This window comes from Zonotrichia leucophrys, chromosome 2 (genome assembly GCF_028769735.1).
Source record: "Zonotrichia leucophrys gambelii isolate GWCS_2022_RI chromosome 2, RI_Zleu_2.0, whole genome shotgun sequence".
Classification (NCBI taxonomy): Eukaryota; Metazoa; Chordata; class Aves; order Passeriformes; family Passerellidae; genus Zonotrichia; species Zonotrichia leucophrys.
The window spans coordinates 17,577,773-17,601,271 of record NC_088171.1 but is presented as its reverse complement, the minus strand read 5'-3'; the positions used below and the strand labels follow the sequence as shown (position 1 = coordinate 17,601,271).

The 23,499-nt window shown below is 42.5% G+C and overlaps 1 protein-coding gene across 1 annotated transcript; it reads right to left on the bottom strand.

The window, feature by feature from the left end:
- Nucleotides 1–5,840: 5,840 nt before the first annotated feature.
- Nucleotides 5,841–22,625, bottom strand: LOC135443645 (uncharacterized). Its single transcript, XM_064704081.1, has 4 exons — nucleotides 22,510–22,625; nucleotides 16,975–17,513; nucleotides 15,640–15,706; nucleotides 5,841–10,858 (listed from the first exon to the last, which is right to left on the bottom strand). The coding sequence occupies exons 2-4, from the start codon at nucleotides 17,434–17,436 to the stop codon at nucleotides 9,339–9,341; spliced, it is 2,049 nt and encodes a 682-aa protein (XP_064560151.1). The 5' UTR covers nucleotides 17,437–17,513; nucleotides 22,510–22,625; the 3' UTR covers nucleotides 5,841–9,338.
- Nucleotides 22,626–23,499: the final 874 nt, after the last annotated feature.

Below are 23,499 nucleotides of genomic sequence, written 5' to 3'. Positions count from 1 at the left end.
GCCGATGGCAGATAAAGAGGTTGCTGTAATGACCTCAGCCACGCCTACAGTAATTTCTCTCACTTACCTGTAGCATTACCTGCACACAACAGATGAGCCCATCTGTCTCCAAGCCAGCAACACCTCCAATCCAGGCAGCAGCCATTTGTCAAAACCTTCCCCAGGGCTGGAGAGCTGCCTTTTTCCTGCTCTTATCAACTAACTATTATTGCCACTTTTATGACTGCTCAGCTGTGGCAGTGATAAATAAGACCTTGCCCTGCCCAGAGTATTTCACTGGAACAAAATAAAAGTCCTCTCTAGCAGACAAACCTTTTACTAGCCGCCTTGAAGGGCACAGAAACACCTCAAGGGTAACATGAGCACAATCAGCATTTAGTGGCCCTGAAACCAGACAAATTCTTTCTTGTCTCTGTTCCTCAGTGGGCTCCAGCAGCCCCCAGCCACAGCCTTTCCTGCTTGTATGGAACCCCACTGCCTGGGCACATGCTGCAGCCAGGGCCTGGCTTGTTCACAGGGATGTGAAGTGTGGAGAGATGTTACTGCACACAGGCTGGGGCTGCTGTAGCAGAGGAAATGTCAGTGCTGGGTGGGTGAATTTCTGCTTCTGAATGGGGATACCAGGTGTTCTGGGGGGGGAATGGGCCTGGAGCATCCTCTTGGTGTAGAAACAGCCACTGGCACTGCTCAGCTCCAAAGACACTGCTGTCAACAGGTCTACAGTGCTCCTCTGGTGATGGGTAAGGGTATCCTGGTCTTAGAGTCTGGGCTGGGAGCTTCAATACAGACTGAGTATCTGTCCCCTGATCCAGACCTCAGTGATGTATCTTGTCAGTAACCATAACTGCTGAAGTAAGGATTTTCAATTTACCAAAGATAGTGTATTTCAAATCCCTGCTTCACAGTGGTTATTTTTTAGAAGAGAACAGATCCATGTGGATCTTTCAGATAGCTGGAAGGAATGATTGCAGAGGATATTTCACGTTTCACACCATAAATCCAGACACGTGACCAGGAGCCCTCAACACTTCACCATCAGTGTCAAGTCCAGTGAATTTGTATCTGCTGGTCTCCTGGGAGGCTCTGTGATATGGATACAGATGAGGTGAACTGCAGCACAGACAGAAGGAAGTCTTCTTTGAGTTAAGTTAGAAATAGATTTATTTATCAGCCAGATTTATTTATCTTATACCCATAAGAATACCACAATCCCTAATACAGACCTTAGCCTGGATACTTGCATTGGGTTTAGCATGTTTTAAAAGCACAAAAACTAAGGGCAACTGTTACAGTTCCAGCCTAAGTCTCTATTATCAAGTGATGTGTCCTGTGCTCCTACTGATTTGTGAAAATTCAGCCCATTTCATAAAGATGTCCATGTCTCATCATCTGCAATTTCTAGGCATTTAGTTCTGATATTCAAACCAGGATGGGCTTCTGGAACAAATTTCCCCTAAGTTGCTGTTAGATACTGAATACAGGCAACCTTCCAAGGAAAGTATTATTTACCCATAGGAGTACAGCAATGAGCAACAAAAATGCTACAGTAGCAAAATAACCTCAACACACCCCAGCCATTCCTAAACCTTGGCATGTCCTGGGGAATGCTCAGGTCCCACAAACTCCTGCTTGTGCAAGGGCCAGACTGCAGCAGGACCCTCAGTCATGTCAACTCCTGAGCTTCAGGAGGGGTCCCCCTCCCACAGCCAGCCTGCCTGTTTAATCAGTATTTCCATATGCTCTCCAACCTGTTTCTTATCAAAGAATATTGTGCCCAACCTGGACAAAAACAAATCTTCAAAGACTTTGATACCTGCATTGTAATTTAACTATGCCTGCAAAGCTGGACAAATTCTGAGATTGTCAGTTCTGAAATATATTTTATCAGGAGCACACCAATAAAACTGTAAGTATTTACTATCTTATATGCAAGGTAGGACTTGTGTTCTGGCCTCTGGAAACCAAAGAAGACTGGATGAAGGCAGGTCCTTTCCATACACTTGGCTTTGGGAGTAATTGCAAAGGTAAGACAAAAAGAAGTATTCCCTCTCCTCCCAGGATATAAGTGAATTCTCAAGTGCATATGCAAACACAGAACCTGAAAGAAGTTTTCAAGCTCATCAATACTTTAAGAGCAAGGGGTGATGCCAAAAGTGTGAAATGCTGCAAGAGCACTGTCATGGAAACAGGTCATCTCTAGGTCTGAAAATGCCACCTCCCTGTCTCCTAGGGCTCTACAGGTCCACACAGGACAAATCACCTCTGGTTATGCAGTATTTGAGCTTTCAGAGGCATGTGGTGTTTATGTGGTGTTTCCCAGATGAGCATGAGAGGGAAGCCTGAAGACACAAACCAAGAACTGAAACCTCTGTCACACACCAAAACCTGAGAGAGCAGAAGTACAGGTGCACAGCAGGGGTGGAGAGGTGGGAACAGTGGATTTTCAGCCTCATGGCTAACCATGAAAGGAGGATGAAAGGCAGAATGGATAAATAAGAGGGAAAAAAACATTTATAGCAAGTCAAACCCAAGTATTTGCAGCTTCCCACCCAGTACAGCTGTCACTGCACACCTCCAGCAAGGACAAAAGGTGGGTGACAGCTTGACCACCCTGGACAAGGGCTTCAGGAGGCTGAAGCAGGTGAGGATAAAAACTGCTCCTCAGACAGCATCACAGAGCTTGTACCTGTTGGGAGACTTGCAGTATTGGGCACTATTTTTCAAGGACTGCTCAGTGCTGTTTGAAACATATTACACTTGTCTGGCACTCGGGGGAAAAAATATCCTCAAAGGTTTTGGCACAAATCAAGCCTGTATTAAAGTTACTGATGTGGCACTAGTTTGAAGCAAAGGTTTAAAGAAATCTAGGTACTTGTTCAAGAAGAAATAAAATATAGGGCATTTTCAGGCATAAAGGCATCTTAAGCAATTTGTCTTCTCTACTTGGTATAAAGCACACATTTTCATTCTCCTCTCCTAATAAAACCAACAAATGTACTTCTCCTTCAACAAACAGTGTATTTTACAGTATATACTAAGACTTTTTCTTTTTTTACCTCTTGAGTAGAGTATGAGTTTTTTATTTGAGTTTGATGTAAAGCTCCTCTGGCTCTTTACTCAAGACACCTGCATTCAATCTGTGAGTATTCTCAGATGTTTTTTTTATACTCTGCTAGAGAAGGCTGCAATCATGCAACTCAGATGTGATTACCAGTCTAAATCACTCACCAGGCCAAACTTGCTTTGAAAGCCCTTATCTATCATAGGGACTTCTGAACTGAATACAACTTGTGATTTAAAACAATGAAGCAAGTCAGGAAAAAACAACTGTGACCAGGACACTCTGTCAACATTCCACACGCACAGAGCTCCTGAAGACACTTTAGTACATGTCTAGATTATTGACTATAATAGAAAAATACCCAAAGGAGAATTAAAGGTACCATTAGCAGTCAAGTGATGATAACGTGGAGCTCAGAGAAGCCTCATTTATCTAATGAGAAGTAGTTCCCAATATAAACATAGTTAAGAGGTAATGATGAAAACTGAGGTTTGCATGCCAAAACCCACAAATATATCCAGAGAATTCGCAATATAAACTGGTATTTAATTAACCAAATTACCCAACTTTATGTTCCAGCTGAGTAAAGTACTTTATCATATTCAGGATACTCTAATACCACTTTAGTTTACAAAAGTTGGTGGGTTGGAAATGCTTCAAAGAAGAGACAGAGAAGAAGCCAAATGTGATGGAATTTTCAGTTGAACAAATGTTTAAATACAACTGACTGAAAGCCCAAGAAGTTCTGACAAAAATTAGTTTACGTTCCTATACATGGAATTACCTAAACACTGGAGATTGCTTTTTCCTTCTTCCACTTTTCTCCCCTTCCATCTCCATTCCCCCAGTCTTCTCTTTTTAATTTCCCTTTCATTCCTCTATGTTTCCAGTGAAAAAACGGCAAAGGTAAAAGTTGAAGATATTGATTTTATAAGAAGATGCAGGGAATGCTTTTCCACAGTTCCTCTTTTAGAAAAAATTCTATTTAACGGAGACCAAGATGATTATATAAATATATACATACATATTTGTAGGTATGTATTTATGTATGCATGTATATTACCATGACAGGCTTTTACTTCAAGGTTCTGCTAAAGCCAGGCATTAACACCCTTCTAAGAAGGAAATCACATCCAGCCTTTTAAGGCTACTTTCAAGAAATGCCATTTAACTGGATTGCACTGGAATGTCTGGAGAGCAGCTCATTTCCCCTTGAAGAGCCTGTAACAAAAGATGCAATCCTGCAGGTCAAGATGTGCCTGCAGAGCTCCAAGGAAGGGCTGAGGAAAGCTGTGCAAACTGCAGATGGACAAGAAATCTGGTTTAGCAATAGCGATTTTATTATTTAATGCAAACAAGTTTCTTGGATCCCTCTTTTACAGTAATTTAATTTCATACAACCAGAACCAGACAGTGAAAGACAGGTACAGACAGGGAGATGCTGAGGCCCAGCAGATGGGCAACTCAGCTATTTTGGGGCTCACTCACTACTTATTTCTGCCAGGCAGCACAGCAAAAGCAGCACAGGCACTGCCACTAGCACAGTTAATATCTTCAGAGGAGGCAAACCCTCCAAGCAGAGGAAGGGGCACCAGGCTCAGTGGCACAGTGTGCTTTGAGACCTGCACATGTGGAGGATGTTGTACAAGGGAACATCAGGCCCCTGAAGAGACCTGTAAGGTGACCCTGAAGTTATCATGGGGAGCAGACAAACATCAAGATGGTTTGGGCTGTTAGGGAAAGGGCTTGAACAGTGTCAGCTGCTGAAGGCCAGAAGAGAAGAGGCAGTTTTGATCCAGCCCGGAGGAGGATGGTCCTACTTTCAACAGAAGTATTTCACAAATACTTCTTTTCTCCTCCCTCTGAATGTTATCTTTGGGTAATTTAGAGTATATTAATAATGCCTGCAATCCCTTTGTGACAGCACCTCTCTTTCCGTTCACATCCAATAAACAAAAGCATCCCCAGAAAGAAGAAACAGATGTACAATCTAAAACACTTGTAGAGTTCCCTCTGAGAACACATGAGCTTTAACTTGGCCAGGCCCTGACAGAAGCACAGCTGTGCTACTGCAGCAGGCTGATCTGGACCCACTCCCAACACCATAAAAGCTTTCACACATGTAGCAGAGGGTCTATGAAGCACCAAGGCAGGACAAATTTGTTTCTTTTCTGTGTTAGTGGGGCACTAGTCATGACCAGGATAAACTGCACTGCTCTTATGACAATTTTCATCTTTCTTGCTGTTTCAACCATGGGAACAGAAGGCAAGCAGATCTCTAGAAATGTCCACTGTTACTGTTCCTGTGTAGTGCCACTTCAGCAGGCACAGGTGACTAACTCAGACCACATCCGTGAAATGCTGACCCAGGAGACTCAGTGGCAAAAAACACAAGAGCCACCATTAGTCTTCCTCAGAATAGAACAAGAATACCAATGAAGTTTTATCATTTTATTTATCTCAGTGAAGTTCTCTTAAAACATATTACACTATAATATTAACAAAGGAAAGCGTCTAAACAGTATTTTTAAAACAAGGTAATATTTCAAAGTAGAAAATTTTTTAAAAAGCACCACTAGAAAATAGTACAGTTTTCACAGTGTACTGCAATCTGCAGAGACCACAGAACAGAGGAATATCCACAATATTAAAACAGACTTCACATATTCTGCCTAGTTTTGACTTGACAGAAAGCATAAAAAATTTGCATAGGAAATAAATAAATTCAGGTAAAACCTTTGAACTTGCAAAATGTTTCCCAATACAAATAAATGCAGGTTTTGTAAGCCAATTTTTTTTTCTTTTGTATTAGCAGCACTATACAACCTAAATTATTTTCCTCCTGTAATGATTTCCATAACAACAAGTTGTCCATTATCTTCCTAACACAGTAAAATAATCACTTGCTTTCCTGTATGTATTAACTTAAACTCATTCTGTACAGGTAGGATCTCCCAGCCTCATACTTTGTTATTTTGTGAATCCTTCCTTTGGAAACATTCTCTGGCAGATAAGATTGAAGAGGCTGTCTCCAGCTATTTAAACCATATTATTGAATGAGGTATCAAAAGATGCAAAATAAAAGTTTTTAAATGGATTCTGTACTTCACAGTATTATACTGTACTATTAATAGAAAAAAAAATTCTACATTTGTAAATATAATTTATAAGATACCTGTCAACAAAACATGCAATTTATTACAGCAAATGGGGTAAGTGCCATAAGATTAGCATTCTTTGTGCATCAATTCCTCTTGGACTCTATCTTATTCAGGACATCAAGCACCAATTAATGTTGCATGGTATGAGGCAATATATATCATTTTCATAGATGCAAAGGCTATACACTATGCCATTAATTAGGCTATCATAAATCTTACTGATTCCAACATACTCAAATTCCTGTTGTTACAACCAAGGTCTGAGTGCCCTCAACAACAGATCCAGGTTTTTCTTTTTTTTTGAAAGGGAGAGATTCAAAAGAGGGTCAATGATCAGCCTTCTCTTGCTTGAAATAAAGCTAATCTTGCTGCAAATTGCAATTAATAATACATATTGGATAAGACTTTTTTTCAACTCTCTGAGTGTCTTATCTCAGATGACATGAGTAAAACATTATTAGATAAATTATCATGACCAGATGGATGCCAACTACTGTGTTTCTACCACTGTGCATCTAAAAACTTACTCTGAATTTAAGAGAAATTCTGGGCATACCCCACAGAACCCTCCAAAAAGTTTTATTATATTGAAGAATTGATTCTCTGGAACTTCTCTCAGTTGTAATAACGTTCACTTGTACCTTCTTTGTACCTTCTGTATCCTTTAATAACAGTGCATTTAAATGCAAATACCACCAGCATGCATAATACAGGATTGTAGCATCATTCTCTTCCCTGTTTAACTGCACTAATCTCACAATCCCACTCAAACAAAGCATACTCATACAAATCATGCCATTAGATTTGCTATATGCCACATATAGACAAATGTTTATTATATTCAAGTAACATCTGCACTTTGCTAAAGAAGTACCAGATTATTTCAAACACCAGATTCTGATCTCTGCTACACAGGTTTAAATCTAGAATGAGTCTTAAGCTGTCATCCTGGTGGGTGACAACCTTCAACAGAACTGCAGAGCACAAACCAGCAAAGGATAATAAGGGGCTCTGTTTATGAGGAAGTGGCTTCCTTAACTTTTTCTAAAACAAAAGCATTGTACCTTTCGCTAACATTGCCTCTCCCTCTTACCATAAAAATACCCAGGTGTGCTCTCTGCAGAGCTTCTCCTACATCACATGCAGCCTTGTACAGAAAGCAGAATGTCAGAAGAACTTTTACTCCTGTGCCATTTCATCTTTGTTCAGTCTCAGTAGACTCCAAGAGTGAAGTTCCCAGAAAAACTGCTCTGCTCCCAGGTAACACAGCTCTTCTGCAGACAGATACAGATGCTTTTCATTCCAGAAATCCTTCTCTACCACTACAAATGTCCTCTGTAATGATAACACTATTGTGCAAATGTTGAACACCTTCAACAGCAGTTTTAATTCATCCCTCCTTATGACCTTGCAAGCACAAATGAGATGCTGGCTACACACAGGCACTGAGATTTCTGTCCCTGACAGACTTTGGGGACACCAGGATTACTGGTTTGTGTGCTTACACTGGCTGCAACACAATGCCCAGGGAGGTGTACTCTGACAGACTGCCTGGATTTTGCAGCTGAAAGCAAGAAAAACTACTGTTCTCTATTTGGAGCAGGAGAGCAGTTTGTCACAAACCAGAATCCTTGAGCATGTTCTTGAAGAAAAAACTGATGATGGAAAGATAATTTCAGATGTTAAGGACACAGTTATAATGTCACAAGTTAAACCAATGACCAGGTAGAAGTCTTGCACTTGGGTTCATTCTATTACAGAAAATTATAGGAGGCCATTATACAGCAAAAACAGTGTAACAAACCCCAAAACAGATTAAAACACAGCAATGTACGTATATTTTAGCTATACATACTCAGGCAGACACATTAAAGTCATATAGTGCATAACATTTCTTTTTAGTAGGGTTAATTTAAAGCAGCCTGCAAGTGCATTGCTTATGTCTCTCTTCTGCAGTTACATCTGTGACACAAACATATATCCTTTTGTAGGAATGCTGAAAGAAAGCTGGAAAGAGATGTGACAAGGCTTGTCTTTACTCCTAAAAAAAAGAAATAGAGAGAGCGAAAAAGCATTTGTAGAGGAGACAGAAGAAAATGGGATAAAACAGTCTCTATAGTTTAGAAAAATAAATAATTAGCTTGATGGATGAGGTGGAAGAAAATAAAAATTAGTGTCAATGAATACACAATTTCATTGAATTAACTGACTGATTTGACAAAAAAAAAAAGCCTTTTAAATGTAAGTACCTGTTTGGCAAAATAAATAGACTTGTGAATAATGGGGATTTTTGATCAGAAAAAGATTTTGCTGTTTAAAAGTAATGGAATAAAAATTTGCTTAATTTTCAGAAGTTTAATTTTCAAGACATTCTTTTAATACTTGTTTCTTTCTGCCTATGTACTGTTCCTTGTTAGAAGAAACTTCCTTCCTTCTCATTCTGCAACTTTTCACTGGCAAAACTAAAAACGAGAAAAGCCTTCCTAAATTACTTAAATGCAGATGACTTCCAAATGGAATTAGAACAGTCATTAGTTCCACTGTTTTTGTTGTAAAAATAATATCCTATTTTTGACCCAGTCTCTTTCCACAATACTAAGAATGTATACTCCAGTGTTGCCACATTATCACCTATTTGAGGCATGTTCTCTCAATATATGGAAAGCACAACATTTTGTAAGATGTAGACAAATTAGCCCCAAAGTACATTTAGTCCTTTTATTAGCCTGTTGCATGAAAAAAAAATTAAAGCAGGTTTCAATTATTTAGCTGTGCTGCTCTCAGTTACAGTACTAAATGCTATTTACCCTCAGCTGCAATTTTTTATGGTGCAGAAATAATAATTTTTTTTTATTAAAATAAGGGAATTTGATCTGAATTCCACATTTCCCTGTCTAAAGATGGTAACAAAATTAAAATCTTGACTTGAAAGCTCTTGTTTCCTTTAAATAGTGATAATTCAGTTAGGATTATATTTAAATATTCCTAAAATTGAGAGCATTTTGTGGGATGACCTGCTCAAGTCAACACAGTATATTGTCAAATATGTATAGAATCAGAGCAGAATCCAAGTACAATTGAAACCCCAATTCCATGCTAACTTCACTGGGCAGAAATTAAGATGAAATCCATAAAATAGATATGCTGGTTCCATGTTCATGAGTGATCTGGTTGATCCTTCCACGCACACAGTCAAGAGAAACTGATATCAGTGTTCCATTATGTACTTCAAAAGATGCACGGAGGGACACACTGGTCCAAATGCTTCCCTCTGGCATCTGACCTCCAATCTGCTGAGCAACTGCTGTGGGTTGCATGTGATCCATGGTCAGCTGATTGAGAGTCACTCTGAGCACATTGCAGGAATGGATTAGCTTTAAGTTAAATGCAATGCTGGCTACTCCCTTTTCAGTAAAAATAAAATACTTCTGAGCCAGCTGTCCAGAAGAAACCAGCTGTATCTGTTTCTCATTGGAGGAGACCTGGGTGAAATCCAGTAGTTTGTTTCTCACTGCTCCAGTAGGGAGACCTGTAACAGAAACTGTGGCTGATATGGCACTAGAAACCGCTGAAGGGATCCAGATGAGGCTGAACATACTGATTCCGGAACTATCTCCAAAATACCGAACATTACACTGTGCAGGAGAAAGTATCTCAAAGCTAACCAGATCTCCAGCATCAACCTTTGTGGCCCCAGAAGCAGATATTGATGTGTCCCTGTAATTTACCCCAGATTTAAATACATTCATTAATTCTCTGTTGGTACCATTCCTATTGATGTAAGAAATTAAAGAGAAGCCCTCCCGGACACACGTATGACCCATGGAATACAATGCTTGATGAAACACAAATTTGACAACACCAGTTTCAGTGAACTTTATAGCCCTACCATCATGAGATAAACTTAGCATATAAGGGTCAGAAACAGAAATTATTTTAAAGGTAGGTCGATAGTTGGTTTGGTAATGCATGGCTGTTGACATCTGTGCACTGAGTGCCACAGCACCTGTGTCGTGGGACAACCAAAACAAACTGAGTGGGGTATTAAGGTCATAAATATTTAAGTCTTTGCTTTGATTGCAGAATTGATTAGGGCTCCTCAAATACACCGAAAGAGTTTGGCTGGGCTCCACTTCAGCAGCACTGCTTAAACTAGTGCTCTGGAAATACTTTCCTTCTGGCTGCTCGATGCGAACACCACTCAGTTCATGGTCTTCCTCACTGCCATTAAGCTTTAAGGAAAGCTGCAAAAAGTTCCTGCAGTTGTGCTTTACTGCAAAATTCAGGTCAGTCCACAACAGACCATGTTGCCTGAATACCAGGCTGCTCTCTTCAGTGGACAGGATATCACAGGGGAGCTTTCCTTTTATCTTCAAGCTCAAGCCAGAGTAGACCTGAGAGATGCCAGACTTCACGGAGGGCAGAACGATGTTTGCAGCCCAAGACTCTGAGAGCTTGTTTTCACTGGCTGCTGAGCAAACTGTGTCACTGACAGTGGAACAAGGCACAGCCACCATTCCATCTTCACACTTTAAACATGCTTGGCACTCCTGCATTTCCTTATTAAAGAAATACTCCTCTCCACACATTCCCAAAGCTGCATCCTTCTCAGCAATTCCAAGGCACCGGAAACCACCTGGTCCACAGGAAATGGACTATTTTTATTGTCATACCTTTAAAATACTAAAAATAAGAATTCTACAATTTCACATATCAAGTATCTTTATATATCTCTAATCATAAATGAGAAAACAGAAGACAGTTATGATGTCAGATCACTTTGTGCTATTAAAGGAACCTCGATAGATTACAGAGGAAATATTAGGCTAAACTCACCTTGTCCAAGCCAAGCCCAATGGTTTGGAGTGAAAAAGAAGCTAAAGAGGGGCAATTCTAACCAAAATCTGTAATGTATCAGATACAATGATATTGCTCCAAAGACAGTCTCTTCCTTCTCTGATGTAAAAGGCACAGTGACTGGTACTCCAAGCAGCTACTTTCAACTAATGGAGAGCTCCCCTACACAGGGAGAAACGTGCACTGCCTGCCCAGCCATGCTACAGGGTAGCTCTGCTGTCACTGTAATTGCTGAAGCAGTGCTTTGCAATACAAGGGATAAGGATCCCTAGTATTCACTCCATATACAGTTTTTAAAAAACCTGTAAGGGACAAATGGGAAAACCAAAACTGTAAACAGCAGGCTTAAAATCATTATGCAATAGCCCATGCATTTAAAAAGTGGAAAACCACTGCCCTAAGACACAGGACACCAGTGGTTGTGATAAAGCTAAAGTAAAGCACTGCTGCAAACATGAGGAGAATATACATGTGCTGTTTGAAATTACTTTGTTGGACATAAAGCAATTTCATGCTGTTAAACGGTACACCATGACCTCAGTGGATCACAGAATGCACACCAAAAGAACAGGTTTTAAAAACAGCCTGTAATTTTCTGTGGCAATTTTCCAAGAGCACCACCAGCAGCCAGTGCTTCCACCTAGAGCAACCAGAACCCAAAACCTTTGTACATGGAGATTTCAGGATCTGAATCAACACACAAGATCTGAGGCATCCTAAAGAATAACCACCTGCAGTCTGTGCCTCAAAACTTAATCACTAATGCAGTCATTTACGCTTTTTTATCACCATGATCAAAACTCAATAATCATCTTTCTAATAGATCTCCTTAAATATCCTTTAGTATCTAATCCTATGTCATACACTTGCATTATTCTTGAGGTGGAAGCTTCCTGTACCTTGGCTGGGATTTGCTCTAAGACTGGGACTACCAGCATTTGCATGGACCCCCAACAATGGATTCTCCCTTGCTAGCCCAGGGTGTGGCTGGCAATGCTAACTGCTGATGTAGACAGAAAAGCTCACTACACTTGCTGCACACTGCAAGTACACGTGAACCTGGCCACAAGGGAGGTCAGAATGTTGGCTAGAATTCACTTCTGATACTGCATTATTCAGCAGAGAACACCAACACTGTGTTAATTTATACAGGTTTCATATATTCACCCTCATATCACTTTGTCTATTTACACTTCATTCACTTAAGTGATGATTCTCCACTAACACCAATATGTAGGACTGTACAATTTATGATGTGAGAATATTCCTTCTAAGATCAGGTACCATTTTATCAAGAGTACACTACAGAATGGTAAGATTTTTTTCTATCTGAAAAAAAGTCAAGAGAAACTTAACACTTTGTTCCTCTCTGAAAGTGTCTTGTTTTTTAATGAAAAACAAAAGTCAAATAAATAAGATTACATTTTTTTCAATTAAAAACATTCTAGAGGGAGTATAGAAAAAAGTCCCAGACAATCTTTCCCTTTGAAATCAGAACATGACATTTCTTAACCACTTCTGCTTCTCATATCAGCAGCTCCACCATCACTGAGAAATACTGGATGAACTAAGTACACACATACAGCTGGTTCACATGGCACAGAAAATCTTCAGCAGCGCCTAGGAACACTTTTTATGCTCTTTGTTTCTTACAGATATTTTAATGTATATTTGAGTGTTTACTAATAGCATGTTTCACAAATATTTGTGATGGCTATATGCGCTAATTTACTGCCTAGTCTTTTATTGGTTAGAACTGCAGCAGGTGTTCCCCCTGGGTTTACTTCAAATATGTGACTTCAAAGCAACACCCAGACTGCTCCTTGCTGTGGCCACAGTTGCAAGAGCAGCACCCTACCCTTCGCCCAGAAGAGGTCCAGCAGTAAATGATAGCCAAACATCAGAAACCAGCACAGCAGCATGCTGGGACTGCTTCCTACTGCTCTTTATCACTTTACAACCTCTGCCACCTCTGCCTGGCTGCTTGCTCTGAGCCCTGCTGCACCTGGTTTCACAGTGAGCAGTCCAGCTGTACTCAACCTGGCTTTGTGAAATTGAGTCTTCCTGCAGCACATTCCCCAGCCCTTGGCACTCACAGAGGCCAGGTAATTGCAAGGCAATTACAGTAAGCTATGTGTTTATTTTTCTGCTGCTACCGCTCACAGCTGCCTGATGCAAAGGTTACATTTGGGCAGATTAATATGGGAATTGTTCTCTTTTTAAACACTCTGTCAAACTTGGATCATCACATATCAATATGGTTCACTAAAAACCAGGACTATCTTTCAAGGATTTCATTCCTCTTTCTCCTGCATCCCACAGTAAGTTCTACAGTAAGTCCTCTTTATTTTGCATGGCATTCCAGGGAGAGTGCCTTTGGCTGATTCTATTTGTTGGATAAACAGTCTGACTACTCTCCCATGGTTGTCTAAGAAGGAAGTGATGCACCAAACCCTACTTTCACTGATTACATACCCCTAACTGTTATTGAATGACCAATGACTTAATGACTAGTCTTTAATCAAATAAATCAACAATTCTCATCTCACATAAAAGTGAAAAAAAGCAGCAGGCAAAGAAAGCATGATGTAGAGGAAAGTGGAAGAGTGAAGAAAGAGAGGCTCCTAGTTACATGATTCTTTACTGTTATTTTCTCTGTCCCCCCTCACACTGCACATTGAACAAGAGCTGCTACAGATGCAACAACCTTTGCGTGCAGCTTGAGAAACCACATTCAACATCTGGAACTCATATGTCACATCACATCCCTGTGTCACATCACATCCCCTCCTTTACCCAAAACAGACATTCTGTCTCAGCCTTTCCTCTGCCACGTTAATCACACTTGTGTAAGATCATGAGCTACCATGAACAGACAGGCTGAAAGTCACCTCTAACAAAAAATTACAGGAACACTCTCTCTTCCACGACAGATGACAGGACACCAATTCCTGTGCAGGTGATGGGTAATAACTTGCTTTCACATATCTACACACCACCATTAAAACTGGGAGAAGAGGAAGAGAGGGAAGATTCCTTTCCTTCCAAATACATTGCTACTGCCTTTCTGTGGTCTGACATACCATCACTACCCATCTGTTTCTTGGCAGTGTTCTGCCCTCACTTAGCTCCTCCTGCAGTTGTACAGATCCTTTTTTGGTCTGGTTCCCCTCCACAGAACCCACGGAATAAATTCCTTACAGCCTTCCCCCTCCCAAGCCACAGACTGGAGCAACAGTAAATTGCTACCACATTGGTGGCTCTCCTCTCCTAGGGCTGAGGCCTTGTGGGCTTCCATCCAACAAAACACAAACAGGAGCAAACCCAATGTCTCAGTAAAGACAAGACAAAGCCTTACACCTTTCTGATGCTCTGACTCCAATTTTGTGCTCTAAACTGTCTTGCCTCCAACTGTACACCTCTAACACTCTCCAAAAAGGTCTTGCCCTTCTTTTGTAGGACTGATGGCACCTTGTGTGCAGCATTTACCACACCAGGCAACACTAAGTGCCCTCTTCCTCAAGTCATTTCCAGTTTGCTGCAGTGTTTGTAGTAATACCATCCAAACCAACACAGCTCCTGTCTAGAAAAAGTAAGGACAAAGGAAGAAAACCCACATCCTCTTTTGATCCTTTCCTAGGCTCCCACATTTTTCTCCACCAGTGACTGGGTAAAAAAGGCACAAAATCACTCACAATCAGCTGAAAACAGCCCTTGCCCCTCAAAGAGGCCACCCCTTCTTACAAGTCTAGAAGCCTAGAGGAGGAAAAGCAGCATCTAATGAAGCCCATCCTGGGTTATTTGACTGTGAGACCTCAGATACAGGTCACAACTGGTGGAAATGCTCTATTTGACACAGAGTTCCTTTCAAGGTTTTCTGGATGACCAAAAATTAGACCAATATAAAGAAACTTAGTACCTGGATAAAATTTGCTCAGCATGTCTATTAATTTTGCTCTTTTGTGTCTGACTGCCATGAGAATGTAATGAAATAACGAAGTCTGCAGTGCAAAACACCAGACAGATATCTTCTTAAATATCTGAAAAACTCCCCCAAAGTGTCCCCAAATAATAGAAACTGTTGATCTTTCCTCAGTATTTGACAATATTGTTGCTAAGGAGAATAAGATTAATGGAGGGAGGTCTTATAAGAGTCTTCATTAGATCAAATCAGGTATCTACCCCAGTGCACCAGAAAATGACAACTATTTTTCTCCAAATAGGAATAATATCTTTGATTTGGGCCCTATTTGCACCAGCATAAACAAGAAGGAAGTGAGGTCATAAGAGAAAATTAAAAGCAAAGCATATAAACCCCAAGGAAAATAAGGCAAAAGGGACCATCCATTGCTTCCATGGGATATTAATGTCCTAAATAGCCCATTGTCCAGAAGAACTTCTATCAAATTACATATTAGTATTTTTTAACCCCTTTGATTCCAGCAAGCTGTGCATGTCACTACTCATTGACATACAAGCCTGTGTCCTTATCTATTTCTTTGGCCAGTTCCTGAAGATCTAATTATCCTCATTCTTTGATTTTCACAGAATATAACTTACCTGGAGTATTCAGGCATTTTATCCTCTCACCACAAATGCTTGGAGATTCAGTGCACTCATCTCTGTCCTGTAAATCACAAGAATCATACTGAAACAGTTTAACATGACAACTTAAGTTTGAAACAGGCATTTCAGGCTCTGTGGCATCCATCTGTCCATAAAAGGTGTATGTAGGGATGGAGAACAGGTTGATCCATAAGCATGTTAGAGCAGGACAATTTTGATTTGGATTTGTTACCTGTTTTAATCAGGTATCCAAAACCACTGTGTGATGCCACAGAAAACAAACAGTGTGCAGATGAGCTGACCAGAGGGGTTGCACATGTAACTCTTGTTATGATGCACATCCCCAAGAGTGGGGCATCAATCAACTGATCTTAAGGACAATGCAACACTTGAGACAGTGAAAGGAAAGGCTTTTAAGGACATTTCATCTGGGAGGATGCTGATAACTAAAACACACATGAAAAGTAAATCAGAAAGTAGTATTCCCTGCCAGCAAGCCCTCCTTTCACCCAACAGCAGGCAGAGGGGAAAGAAAAACAGCCTTCATTTGCCTTTAAATGTTAGCATTAAAGAAAATTGAGGCTAGCAGAGAGGGAACTGGACAGACACATCCAGGTTCTCAGTATCTGGTCCAGCTGGCCAGGCTCACGCTAAGCTAAGAACTGGGGGCAACACTTAGCAAACAAGATGCTGCTTTAAATATCAAGTTGCCCATATATCTTAGGACTTCTAAATGGCAGAAAGCAAACAAAGACTCATCTTATTGTGCTTGCATGCTAGTTTTGTGTTGTATAGTAAGATGTATTTTATAATAAAATGTATTTAACAATATAAGTATCCATGTTCTGTATTTGTATATTATGTTTAAGAAAGAACAAGTTCTTATATTTATTTTAACTGACAGCTACTATTTACAAACTTTAAAAGAAATGTCTGACTTATGCTTAATAAAGCTTTCCTGTGCTTTTCAGAGATGTCTAGAAGCTCCTGTAGACTTGTAATGGAATTAAATAAACAAATTTAGCATGCATAAGTCTAAATGCTTCAGGATGTCTTTTCCTACCACAATGAAAAGAATTGAAGTCCTGCCAGCTGTCAGGTTTGGGAAAGTGTCACACCCAACAGGCACAAACCAGTGCCTCATTTAGAACACTAAATGCTGAAGAGAAACACACAAGAAAACCTTCAGGCATAGACCCATTCAGTAAAACACATGAATCAAACTGAATTTTTCTAGCTCTCCAAGTAGTTATTTCCAGAATGTTATACCACTATGTCCAACACAATGCTTCATAAGCAGTAACTGAAAGACACAGAACTATGTTTCACCTGGCAAATCCGATCAGAGTTTGCAGAACACTCGGCCATTTGGAAAAAACCAGCAGGACACAATGTGCACTTTTCACACTGTGAAGGTGTCTTCTGGAAATTGCAAAATTCATCACTTTCACAAAGGCCACAGTCCAGCAAAGACTCCCCAACATTAATCACTTTTGCATCCACTTCTACTTTGTGCCCAGAGTATGACTTCTGGAGGTGATTTCTGACCTGGTTCTGAAGTCCATGAAGATGACTTTCAAAATAATTTTGAATATCTTCTTGCAAACTCTGAAATGACATTTGTTTCACTGTATCAAAAAGCATGCCATACTGGATTTTGATCAGGTCCATTTGCTCATACATTTTTCTTTGCTGTTCAAGAATCTCCCGTTGCTGGCTAACCAACACGTGCTGCTGTTCAGCAAGTTTTTGCTGCAAATCAACAATGATCTGCTGTTGGCTTTTTAGCATTTCTGTGAATTTCTCGTGCCCTTTCGCAAGGTGCAGCTGTAGTATTAGGGCATCTTCAGATGGAACTTCATTTTCTCCTGAAATACAAATGATCTATTATTGTCCAAGCTTGTTGTATTATCTCTTCAAAGGCATTCAAATTTTAGCAAATTAATGAAAAGTCTCACTAAATTCATCATTATAAGGTCAGTTTGCTTTACAATCCTTGTAGCCCCTTCATGAAACCACAAGGTTTTCCATTTCATAAGCAGCTCATGCAATCATCATTTGCCCCTGCTTCAGGGTGTAAATTAATCACACCAATAACAGATTAATCATTCTTATGTACATGTTCAAACACAGTAAAGAGTAAATGGCCAATTTTCACTGTAGAAGTGATAAAATGAAGTGGTAAAACTTGCTATTAAGGGTAGTAAAAGTAAGGGTCAATTGCAAAGACCTGCAAAAGGAGTCTGTGATACTGTGCAGCAGCAATAAAATGACAAAAAAGAAGTTCAGAGGAGATAAAGTTGAACTGAGGTTCTCACTGAAAAAAAATTCAAGTTTTTTTTAGATCAAATGTCATACTTGTAGATTATTATTACTCCTTGAAAATGGTCTTGAAGTAATATATCTAGATACAGATGTTGGGCTAGAGCCATGTAATCATCAGTTCAGTGCCCAACAGAGTTCAGAAAGGCAAATAAAATGCTGGGACTAATTAGAAGAAGAACATAGAACATAATATATCATTATGACATTACATTAATCAATAGAGCATCTGAATACAGAATGCAGTCTTGGTTCCCCACCTCAAGAAGGAGTATAGAAGAACTCACAAGTTCACAAAAAGGGCAGCAAGGAAAATCTAACACATGATACTGTTGCAATATGAGAAAGTAGGTAAGACTTTTCAGGATCAGGAAAAAGAAAAAAAGAAACCAAACAACTGTGCTATATTACAGGTATCTTAGAGCAAGTAAATGTGGAAAGACTTTTCTGTCTTTCTTCCAATACAAGAATTAAAGGACATTAAATGAAGGCAGCAGTTCCACACACATCAAAACTTAAAAAAATAAAATCAATTTGGGGCTTAAAGATAGACATCAATCAGATTCAGGAAATCTAAGCAACAAACTGTTGGAGCTGGGAAAATGATCTATGAAAATATTGTGTTGTACTTTTTACAGTATCTGCTGCTGGACACAGCCAGAGAGAATCCTCAACCCATATAATCACTCATCTGCTCTTAAGCAGCACTGATTTTTATTCTTCCAAACAGAGAACATGAAAGATGACACAATGAACAAAGACCATATCTAGTTCTTGTTTACAGTTCCCAAAATATTTTGCTGTTTGGTTAGTTTTACTCACAGCATAAGGCACATGTTAATTTCTATTTTTCAGCATTAAACAAATATTAGGGTAGTTTTCAGTATACTGGATTTGAGAAAACAAAGACCAGGATAAGAAAACAAACCCCAGTTTCTGTCATTCCTTCTTTTGGGATGTCAGTCTTTCATCTGAAGTAAGGTGCACTCACGGTGCTGCTGAGAAACAGCAGGGACAATGGGCTCATCTGATGTGAAATGGGACTACAAGCCTGCACTCCAGCATCTTCACCTGGCCAAAATAAATGCTGATTCAGCTGCAGCTGGCAGGAGTCTTCCAGACAGCAGGTCTGTGTAACCCCACAGACGGGCTGTGCTGGCTGTGACAGGCACCTGCCTCATGCACATGAACCTGCAGACATGGACACCACGCTGGGAATCAGCCTGAGTCCCTGGTACTGGCCTGTACACTGGAGGGCTGCCATCAGGCATGGCCTCAGCAAGCATCTGAACCTGCAACTCATATGAATGGGGCTTTTCAACAGGTTCAACAGACTACTTGGTTCACCAAAACACAATTTTTTCCAGCAGGTTAACTAGAGCAGGGATATTTTAATTACTAAAGAATCACTGCAAATCTACTCAGGCACAGTCACAAAGCTGGCAGACATAGACTGGGGTGGGCCACCCGGTCTCCACCTGTGCACAGTGAATTAATGCAGGGAGAAAAAATAGCCTTTGAGTCACCTAGGCAGTATATTCCAGCTCCCCTGCTGTCTGAGGAGAGGTCGATGGCAAAGGAACATCTCATTCAGCTGGTATTAGTGATGTGCTGAAATGGTACCTTGACAGAAATGTTCCTCTAAAAACACAGAAAGACAGGAACAGTCACTGACCTGTCTCTTGAATCACTGAATAATGGCTTGTGTTGGAAGAGTTCATCTTCCAGTGAAGATAAGCTTAGAGCTCATCCAGTCCTAATGCCCTGCCACAGGCAGAGGCACCCTGCACGAGACCAGCTTGCTCAGAGCACCATCCAACGTGACCCTGAACACTTCCAGGACTGGGGCATTCATGAACTCTCTGGACAATCTGTTCAGTGCCTCAGCACCCTCACAGTAAAGAATTGCTTCTTAATATCTTACCTACACCTACTCTCTTGTAAGTTGGAAGCCATTCCCCCTTTGTCAGGGACATTCCATCTGTCTGAGTTGCAGCTCTCCCCAGACAATTGTCAATGCATTTCTCCCAATTAGAGATGTGATTATCACATTATTTGTTCTGTTTGTTTCAGTAGACAAGCCATGCTGGAATTGCTACACAAACCACACTCATTTGCAAGATTTGACTCCAGCTGCCAGTGGGGATTCCTCTGCTCTATTGTAGGAAACCCACTGACCTATGTTCAAAAGAAGGTCTCAGGGAAACACAGAGAATGTTAGAGGTGACAAGCAGAGCAGAATGCTGGATGCTTGCCTATGTACACTGACTTGAAGGAAACCAAAGACAGGCAGCATGCCTTATTTTTTGTTCCTGATGCCAAATACATGGAATTTCTGCTAGATGCTGATAAATTCAACATTCATAAAGAACAGTATGCTGTTCTTCCACTCCTAGGAAAGAAAGCTTCCTTATGAAAGTCTGGGTTGGGTTCTGTCTTTGGAATGGGCAAAACATGTAAATATGTCCTCTGTCCAGTTTGGACAGAAGCATGTCTACAGCAAAACTCATTCACACTAACTGCAGCAGCAGGCACAAGGCAATAGCAGTACAAGAGGAGAATTTCTGAAGGTGCAGTGGTCCTCATCTGAAAACTCACATAGAACCCTGTGTGCTATCAGAGGTTTGCTCTCTGTGTGTTCCGTGCAGACAGTGCCTCCCATGAGATTACATGGCTTAGTGGGTAGAGTTGTACACTGCTTTCTCTCCAATATATGGGACACTTCTCTCTGCCACAGGAAGATGAATGCACAAATCCATGATCACCACTGCCCATAAGCCATTCTTGATGCATTCAAGGATTTTGTTAAGGGCAACTTCTAACCACACTTCTCTTCTTCCAAGACTTCGGCCAGCATCAGGCCTGCAAAGAGCATAAAATTGAAAGAGCGAACTCTGAGTCTCCAAACGTCCTCACCCTCTGACCCTTTAGCTTTAATTCCTCTGACCCACATCAGAGGGGACAAAGGACCCAAGCCTAAGGCCCCAGAGATGAGAGGTGCATATAATTCACCATGTTAGCTGTAACTGCTGATGGTGTTGCAGACTGGGCAGCACAGACTGACCAGAGACAGCCAAAGAATAAGAGACTGTTTGGAGAAAGAGGTTATGCTGAGCTGGATGCTCTTTGTAAGACCTGAACAGATACAATATATCTGTTTTCAGCACCATCTAAAAGTATTACTCTTTTCTGTACAAGCAGAATGCTCCTGCTATTTGCTGAGGCTTGTATAACACAGAGAGAAGGGCTTTGGTATGGACAAAGAAAATGCAAACATCCTGGGCTCATCGGAAAAACAGAGGCGTGGTATTTATGGTGACGTTATGAAGAAGAGTGTGCACAGAAGCAGAGAAAAGGGAGGTTAACCATACTGACTTGTTTTCAGTCCACCTTTGGTCAAGTGAGCATCCAGAGATACTCCAAGAAATCTGGGAACAGTTTCAGGCAAGAAAAGGGTAGACAGTCACTATATTATGCACAGGAGAGCTTAAATGTCAGTCCTGGGGCTGGAATCACCAAGTGCAAAAGCCTCCTTTGGAGGAGATGTCATTTCACTAGGTAGACCTTGGTAACTTGTAGGCTTAGCATGTGCTCTGGCGTCTGAGGCAGCCGTGGCACTCATATGCCACGCAAATGTGACAAAGCTTAAATTACCATCTTCATGCTTTTCATTAGTTTTTAACATCAATGGGAAATAAATCACCCTTCCTAATATATTTGCTATCTTTCAGACAAGGCATTAAATCAGAATCTAAACTGTTTTGTGGTTATTAAAGACCTGTTGGTGCTATTCATATCAGTAAATCCATAAATCCCTGACCATTAGAGACATCTTCTGCTGACCTATGAGTATAACCACAGACATACCTGGCTTCCTACAGGGATATCGAATTCACCAGAGCTCTGCTTGTCAATGGACAGGCAAGGGTTCTGAACAATGCACTGCAAGAGACCCTTTACCATTTTTCCCCCCTGGCTATTACAGTGAGACAGTTTGGCACCAATAGCAGGCTTCTTACCAACAGCACCAGCCTGGGTATGGAATGCACCCCATGGAAGCTTTTTATGATAGTGCTATAAAGGAAGAATACCAGAAGTATCAGACTGCAAAGAGAGAGACTCAAACTTGTTTAAAGACTGCACTAAAAAAAGATTCTGCCACGTTTACTCAGCTCTAGGTCTCCGAGGTGCAAGAGTTTAAGGTGGGGAGAGGAAGGGGAGCAGAGAGAGGAGCCACGGCAGCAATTCCCTCGCATAATGTGAAGACCAGGGCTAGATTTTCTTCCTAACTCTCCCAAAACAAGGAGCTGTGGCACAGTCGCTCAGGAGCCCCTGCATCCGGGCTCTCAGAGGTGCTGAAGCCCCTTGGCCCAGCAGACACCTGCCCGGCCCGAGCAGACGCAGCACCCTGCGGCTCTCCGTGACCGCACAGAGCCTCCGCGGGTTGCAGGAACCCTACGTGCCCCGGCAGGGCGGAGGTGCTGTGGAGTGTGGAGTGTGAGGTGTGCCCTCCCGCCCGCGGTCCCTCATGCCGCCCCGCACCTGGCTTGACGTCGCAGGTGAGCTGCACCCCCGGGGCGCCGCCGCCTCGCTCGGGAGCGCCGTGGGCAAAGTCGTCCCCCGCGAACTGGGCGGCTCTGTCGGCGGCGCGCAGCAGGGCGGGCTCGGGGCAGCCCTCAGCGGGGGCCGAGGCGCAGGCCGGGCCGCGGGGCCGCGGGCGCAGGCGGGGCGGCAGCAGGCGGCACTCCAGGCCCTGGCAGTCACGTTGGGTGGCGTTGGCGGCGCAGTCGCCGCCGGGGCAGGCGGGCAGCGGGGCGGCGGGCGCTGCCTTGCCCTGCGACGGCCGCAGCGGCGCGGCGCCCTGCAGGAAGGAGCGCGCCGGGCGCCCGGCCCGGCCGCCGCAGCGGGGTCCGCGGCAGGGCGGCGGGGGCGCGGAGCCGCCCTGGCACGGGGGTCCTTGGCAGGGCTCGGCCGAGCCGCCCCCCGCGCCCAGCAGCGAGAGGCAGACGCCGAGCCAGCAGCGCGCCCACCACAGCCGTCTCCCCGGCATCTCTGGCCGCGCCTGCAAGAGAAGAGAGGCCGCGGCGGGTCAGGGCAGATGCCCCTCGCCCTCCGCCCTAGCCCGAGGTGCGCAGAGCCGCGGAACCCCGCCCCCTACACCCCTCTCTCCCTCCGTGGTGCAAGCACCGTCACAGCATCCCAAATCCAGAAAAAACTTTTCACCGCCGTCCCGTCCCTCCCCCGAGTCTCCCGGCGTAACCTGCGGAAAGGTGCGGGGCGGCGCCCGAAGCAAGTGCGGCCTCGGGGCCGGGCTCCTCGGAGCGGCTGCCCGCAGCGGGGACCAACCTCCTCCGAAAGCTGGAGGGGAATGGAAATGTGCAACATTCCTGGGGCTTCGTTAGCATCAGATTTCCCAAGCGCCTCCCTTTAACTCCTTCGCTGCTCCAGCCCCTGCCGCTGCCCGGGGCGGCGGTGGGACGGAGGCGGGTGCGGCTCCGCGGCTCCCGCCGGCTTCGGCTTTCCCGCCGGCGT